The following is a 6,724-nucleotide window of genomic DNA, read 5'->3' as shown; positions in this document are numbered from 1 at the left end:
CAAAGGGGAAACACGTACTCTGGCCCGTTTCACGGCCTCAATACATACAACAAACTGCTCATCATTTCTTATTTACGGTACGCGGTTTGAATATTTCTTTTCGTGACGACACCACACTAGTTCTTCTGAAGGCAAAGGTCCACCGCTAAAACCAGCATTCCAACTTCTCGAAGAACCTCAGATGGCTGCGTGCAAGGTGGGAGGAATATTCATGGCTGTCGAGAAGATAACAGAAGAGGATGAGCGAGAGAGAGAGAGAGAGAGAGAGAGCCAGGCCAGGTCTGTGGGAGGGGATGGGGGCTCGTGGAGAGGAAAATCAAACCCACCGAGAGCTCTTCATACGTCACCGTTCGCATCACAGATGTTCCCACAGACACTCAGTGTGGGCTGTGGGACGAGGCGTGTGGAGAGCCAGTATGGCATCTATTGGCTTGTTGTGTGAGCGTGTGTCAGCACATAATAATATGTAGGCCTGCTGTGTGCGTAAATGGAGACTTGAACACTGCAGTGATATTTAAAAAGTATTCCTTTGAGTGTGAGCTGTTCTGCTTGATGCTGTGAGTGCAGGAGAGGTGTTTTGGGCTGAGGACACAATATATTCATGAATTTTTTAGAGAAAATAAAACACTTGGCTGTAGTTCAGTGCAAATCATCGCTATTAAGCGATACTCATGAATAAGTCCAGAGATGTACATCCCCTGAAATCTAGGTTTCTTTATGAAAAGGAGAACTTGTGGGGGCGTCCCCGGTTCAGTTTCCACATCCATGGCAGAATCATTAAAGAGGGGAGTTGTTATTGATGGAAATTAGAGCTGGCTACGTGTAAGTTGAAATAAAGAGATTAAAACCTTTCCGAAAACACCGTGAGGTGTGGGAGCGCACAAGAAACCGCAGCCGTCTTCGCTCTTTTGAAGTGGTAGAGAGAGAGAGAGAGAGAGAGAGAGAGAGAGAGATGTTCCTATCTAAATCCATGCCGGCTGTCTTGCACGTCACAGACTCCTCTAAGACGACAGAAATCCCCCTCCGTTTTCCTGAGACACGACTTTACAACAACACCGCGTTCCTTTTTATTGGCTTCACATATTCGCGTGTTTATAAGCTCCCGATTGGTCCCCTGAGCATCTTCAGTGCACAACGAGCCCTCCCTCCCATCACACACTATACCATTGTTGTCCCCGGGGAGAACGTGTAGTGACCCCTGGGTGATGGCGTGAGTGCTAGAACCACTAGTTCACTTGCGCCCAACGTGGGACTTTCCCTCCTCTCCACCCTTCCGCCTATCGAGCCCCTCGCCCCCCGACAGCCGCGCATTTTTGGCCCATGACGCGTCCCGTAAGTACTTTGCCCTTGACGTCTTTGTCCGTTCGCACACGAGATGCCCCCGCCTCCTCCGGACGCCCACTCGCGCCTACCGGCACGGCGTCTCGAGACGCCCCCCCCGCATTCCCGGAGCCGCCGTCACTTCCCCCCTTTTTCATGTTTAAAAAAAAAAAAACTATACTTGCTCCAGATTTGAGGATGTGATTAAGTCTTTATGTTTATATAATATCTATCAAATCATTTGTTTTTGTCACTTATCGAGTTCCATAACAAAACGCTAACTTACTCCACCCAGAAAATGATTAAATAAAAACTTCTAAAGTCGAAAGTTGCATAATAATAAAAGGAAATTCCACCACCCTCGCGGAGCTAACAGCCCTTATCGATGCAAAACAAGGAGGGACAGAGATGGAACCAGTTCGCATTACCTGGGCGGGGGTTCCCAGAAATGCTACCATGTGACGTCATCTTTACCGGCATACCCGTATATGGACATGCCCGAGCATAACAAGGAACGGGCTACGTGCGCGGGCCACGCTCTGTGCGTAAAAACCCGGAAACCCGAATGTGCTTCTGCGAGAGCTCCTCGCCGGGAGTCATGGCAACTGTTGTTTCACAATATGGTAGTAAAGACACCTGGTCCGTTCTTATCTCCCCACTCCTTATACGAGTCGCGTGATATACTGATTTCAAATCAAACACTCGAGTCCACCATGTTCAGTTTCATTTGGAGACACTTTACTTAAATACACATCACAAATAAAAAATGAAAGACAGTGTAAACATTGGACGTCATTGGGTTGCCCGGGTCAACCGGACAAACAACAAATAATTTACACATTGAAATAATGCAGCATTGCATGAAATTATCAGTTGCAAAAAGTACAAAGAAATACAATAATCATTGTGTGCGCGCGGCCCGGCTCACTGCCCGCTCGGTCTGGATGCGGCCCCGGTGTCAGGGGTTCAATGGTGCTTTGATGTCCAGCATCCGGAAGTACCATTTGTGACTCAGTCTTTTCACCCTAAATAGCCTAAAGAGTTGTCTGCGCACGGCCCGGTGGTCCTGTGCTGCTGCTGCTGCTGTCCACGCTGACATCACACCGGCCCCGGTGTTCCCGGTGCTCCGCGTGCAGAGCGCGACTCCAGTGTTATCACTTCTCAGTCAGTTAGTAGTCTCTGTCGTTTTTTTTTAATTTATTTTTTAAAACGCCTCCAACTTGCTGGTGAGCATCAGCTGACAGCCGCTGCTCACGTGCGTCAGGACCTTCTGCTTGAGCTGCGCCACCTGATCCCGAAGCACCGACGCCGTGTTGGAGAGCCCCACGTTGTCGTTCTTCAGACCTTTCACCTTATCCTCCAGCCGGGCGATGCGCTCCAGCTTGCGCCGCCGGCATTTGGTCGCCGCCAACCGGTTCCTCAGCCTCTTTCGCTCCGCCTTGATCTTTTCCTGGCTCTCCAGGTCGATCGGAGACATCGGGGGCGAGCCGTCGCTGCTCAGCAGGTCGGGGACGGTCTGGGGCTCCTCTTTCAGATTGAGGATCCGGTGCGAATGGAGGCCGGAGCCCTGCAGCGCGTGCTGGAACGGGTGCGTGCCGTGCGTCGCGCTCTGGGGGTGATTCTGCTGGTGCGGCGGCAGGTAGCTGATGGTGGCCGTTGGGTAGCTGGAGGCGGAGGAGATGCTCGTGTTCGGGCAGTAGGCGTTCAGTGTGGTGTAGATGGGAGGCTCCGGCTGCAGGGCTGAGCCGAAGACGCTAGGGGCCGCCGCCGAACACGTCGCAGCTCCACCGGCACCGATGGACACGTTGGGAGGGGGCATCTGGTTCATCTTGTGCAGCTCGTCCAGGGCTTTGACGAAGCCGTCCGCGAAGCCCTCTTGCTCATCGGTGATGCCCCGGTTGTAGAAGTACTGGCCCGGGGTGGGGGTAGTGATCACGCCGTTGCTGTTTTGGATGATGAGCCTCTCCAGCTCCGGGGACGCGAGCCTTAGCGACCCGACGTCTTGGTGACCCCCGTGGTACGGGTCTATCTCGGCCCTCAGCTGGGATTTCAGGCTGCGGTAGGGCTCTGTCAAGTTCAAATTCATATTCTGCTTTAGCAGTTTGTAGTCGTGCAGGCCCGCGTCCGATTGGCCGTAAGCCGACAGAAAGGAGTCGTCATGGTAAAAGGGCTGTTCCATCTTTGTAGACATAAAGTCGGAAAAGCGAATAAAGTGAGCTTACCAGCTGCTTCTTTCTAGAAACACAGCTTCTCGAGAATGAACAAATGTCAGTGTCAGCGGAGAGCGCGCACCGACTCGTCGTCTGCCTCTGTGTCTCTCTCTCTCTCTCTCTCACTCTCAACAGTGTTCCCAAAAGAACCAGAAGAGAAAGAGTGAAAGTCCAAAAGTCCACCAACAACGCAGTCAGAAATCTTTCTCCAACGTCTGAGTGGGTCTTTGCTCCTTTGCGAACCCGCGGCGGAAAAATCGAGAAGTTTTGGATTCCGTAAGTCGCAAATGTTGCGGGACTCGGGCGCTCCTTGAGGTGTGTTCGGACGGCTGGAAGCCGGTCCTCTTTATACAGGCATGCACACGCGCTCTCTGCCAAGCAGATCTGCGTCGTGATTGGCCCGCGCGGCTCCGACTCCGCCCACCAGCGAGGGCTACGTCGACTGACGCTATTGTCGGGAAGAGGCGACTGTAAACAAGCCTGTAGGCATGAGAGAGAGAGGGAGGGTGAGAGAGAGGGAGAGGGAGAGGGAGGGAGAGAGGAAGCGTGCACCGAGGAGGCTTCGCAGCGGAGACCGGCTTCAGAAATAGAAGAGTCGGCTTTTTATTTCTAAAGCCCGGTAGGGTGAAGGAGCGGCCCGTTGGATGAGCGCAGAGGTGAGGCGCCTCCGTCAAAAAACAACCGCCCATCCACGCTGTTACATCGTAATAAATAGATCCGACACGGGTGCCGTCATTTGTTTGATGTAACGCACTTTTACAAACGTCACATCAACTGCGCATCAGCTATTCTGCGCGCGATCTTTGCTCCCATCAAATAAGAGTTATGGCCTATATAAAACTACAAAATGCTGTGCTGTTTATTATGATCCGTGCGGGGGAGGAAGTCCTCCGGCCTTATATGGGCATGGTGACGTCTCGGTTCCTCTCCGGGAGGAGCCAGAAGCCACGCCCATCTGGGTTTCATTCCACCAGCAGTCCTTCAGCCCCTGAATAAACCGTCCATGTGTTTGCGGGTCGGGGGCTTTCTGTTTGGGCCAGGGCAGAACAAAGATATCTCAGATATCTGTGGGACAGACACTCTTAATTTGTCATGTTTCCTTTTCTGACTGGGCTTCGTCAGTGTTTTGCCTCAGAAGCACACTTTAAGTGAAGCCCATAAACCCGGGAGTATGATTAGTGACAGAACAAACAACCCCTCCCTCAGTATTCTAAGACACTGGCGATGTTGGCCAGTCCAACCATCTAAAGCAAGAAAATTCATTTCCCCCTTTGATCTAAATAACCTGTTTCCCACACACACACAAACAACAACCTTTCATTTGGTTCTGCTCTCCAGAGTTGCTGCTGAGAAAGGAAACGCGAATCCTCACCTGTTTCAGTCCGACAGCCACAGCGCCGATGTGTCCCACCGAGCCGCGCTGACACAAACCAGTCAGGTAGGCGCCAGATCCTCCCGCTGCACCTGAGGGATGACCACGAGTGACACCAATATTAAAGGACTTGTTTACAGATGTCTGCTGGGGACAAGGCCGGAATCCATTCACAGACAAGCCGGCATAAAAGGAGGTTTGAGGCCCCCTCATCGACACTATGTTCTTCTCATGAACCCTGGTGTTGTTTATGCCACTTAAACACTCCCTCAATGGTTCAACCATGTGATCACATTTAGCCATTTCAAGTGTTTATGAACTTCACTGTGGAACTTTTATATTATTTATGCTTATTTTGACGTCCCTGTGGGCAAAAGTGGTACTGCTCCCAGACCACACATCCCTTTGGGAAACTTCTCCTTTTTTTTTTTTAATGCAACAGGGTTGTTTTATTTTGCCACAATCTGAACAAGTTGACACCTTAGATAAGCTTTAAAAAAACATATGGAAATAGCTAATCTTTTGGATTATGTTTAACTTTACTTTTTTTTTTTTACAATGAAAGTGTTACTGTTATCATAATCCCCACAGTAAAGTTAAAAAGTCTACCCCAGGTTGGGAATAACTGGCCTAAATGACTAAAATAAAACTCAGCAAACTCCTAAATGAAACAAGAATGTCATCATATTAAAAAATATGACAAAACCAGTCAGTGTGTGTGTGGGGGGAGGGGGAGGAGGGGGGGGGGTTCTCCCTTCAGCACCGAACCCTTACAAGTACCCTGTGACAACATGTACTCGCCGTAAAAAGCAAATTCAGAGATATTCGCTCTGACAGACCCTGTTATCATGGCGAGGCTAAAAGGGAACACCTCTGTTCGGAAAGAAGTTACTGATCCAAGTTTTTTTTTTTTTTTTTTTTTTTTTTAAACGTAGACATGAAGACAACTGCTTACCACCCTCGCTCCACGACTCGAAAGTTGACCTGAGAGTCTGGACTCACTCCCATCAATAATGACCTACTGTCAAGTAAATCTCCGGTATTCCGAGGGACTATTTTTATTCCATGCCTTTTTGTCAGTATCCATGGGAATGTGAATAAACAGAGGAAAACAACAGTTCCTGGCAGTCTTATGCCTCCACTTTGCCACCTCCCTTATAAATTCTATTCTGTGTGCAGCTGGCTGCTCCTGCTGCCGCTCGGGTTTACGTTTTATTCGGCGTTGCGGCGGAGGCCCGAACCGCAGTGACATTTTGGCAAAGCGCAACGGTGTAGGGTCCGCGTCGGTGAGTGTTTGCAGGAACACCGGTGGCACCGTGCCATCCAGCCAAATGTTAGTCAAAAGCACTCATGGTCCTCGACCTTTGGGGGAGACAAAAGTGTGAGAGTTGAGACAGATGTGTAGTCTGTAGCATCCTCTCGTTGTGCACAGCGGCGCTGTGGATTTGGGCCGTTTTTTTGGTCTCCAAACAGCACCGCGGTGGTGATCCGTTGACCATTTCAGGTATCGGGTTTGAGCTCTTGTGGGGGGAAAAAAAGGTGGCCGACGTCTTAGTCACATCTTGATTAGTCACGTCTCTGTTTAGTCTGTTTGGATTTAGAGTTGTTCTGTGTACTCAAGTACAGACATTCCTTCCCCTCAGTTCTCCTTTTAATTTCTTTTGAAGAAGCCCAAAAAACGGTGCCAGGCTTTTGTCTTTGGGTTCTCTTTTGCATATTTCTTTTGGGCAAACTTTCAAAGAGTTCCAGGGCAGGACAAGCTGCTTGGCAACAGACTCGGTTTTAACAGTCGGGATCACATGGCCCAGTGCCAAAACCAACT

At 50.1% G+C, this 6,724-nt stretch overlaps 1 protein-coding gene and 1 long non-coding RNA gene across 2 annotated transcripts; one reads left to right on the top strand and one right to left on the bottom strand.

The window, feature by feature from the left end:
* Window positions 1-2,036: 2,036 nt before the first annotated feature.
* Window positions 2,037-3,869, bottom strand: junbb (JunB proto-oncogene, AP-1 transcription factor subunit b). The gene has a single exon (XM_037475495.2). The coding sequence runs from the start codon at window positions 3,509-3,511 to the stop codon at window positions 2,525-2,527; it is 987 nt and encodes a 328-aa protein (XP_037331392.1). The 5' UTR covers window positions 3,512-3,869; the 3' UTR covers window positions 2,037-2,524.
* A 181-nt stretch (window positions 3,870-4,050) lies between these two features.
* Window positions 4,051-5,560, top strand: LOC134132960 (uncharacterized). Its single transcript, XR_009957123.1, has 3 exons — window positions 4,051-4,186; window positions 4,869-4,968; window positions 5,043-5,560. It is a non-coding gene; the product is annotated as an uncharacterized LOC134132960 (long non-coding RNA).
* The last annotated feature ends 1,164 nt before the right edge of the window (window positions 5,561-6,724 follow it).

Source organism: Pungitius pungitius, chromosome 12, assembly GCF_949316345.1.
Source record: "Pungitius pungitius chromosome 12, fPunPun2.1, whole genome shotgun sequence".
Lineage (NCBI taxonomy): Eukaryota > Metazoa > Chordata > Actinopteri > Perciformes > Gasterosteidae > Pungitius > Pungitius pungitius.
This window is presented reverse-complemented; position numbering and strand designations above follow the sequence as displayed.

Coding starts and splice junctions, on each gene's coding strand:
- junbb (XM_037475495.2), bottom strand. CDS start 3,511: ATGTCTACAAAGATGGAACAGCCCTTTTACCATGACGACTCCTTTCTG.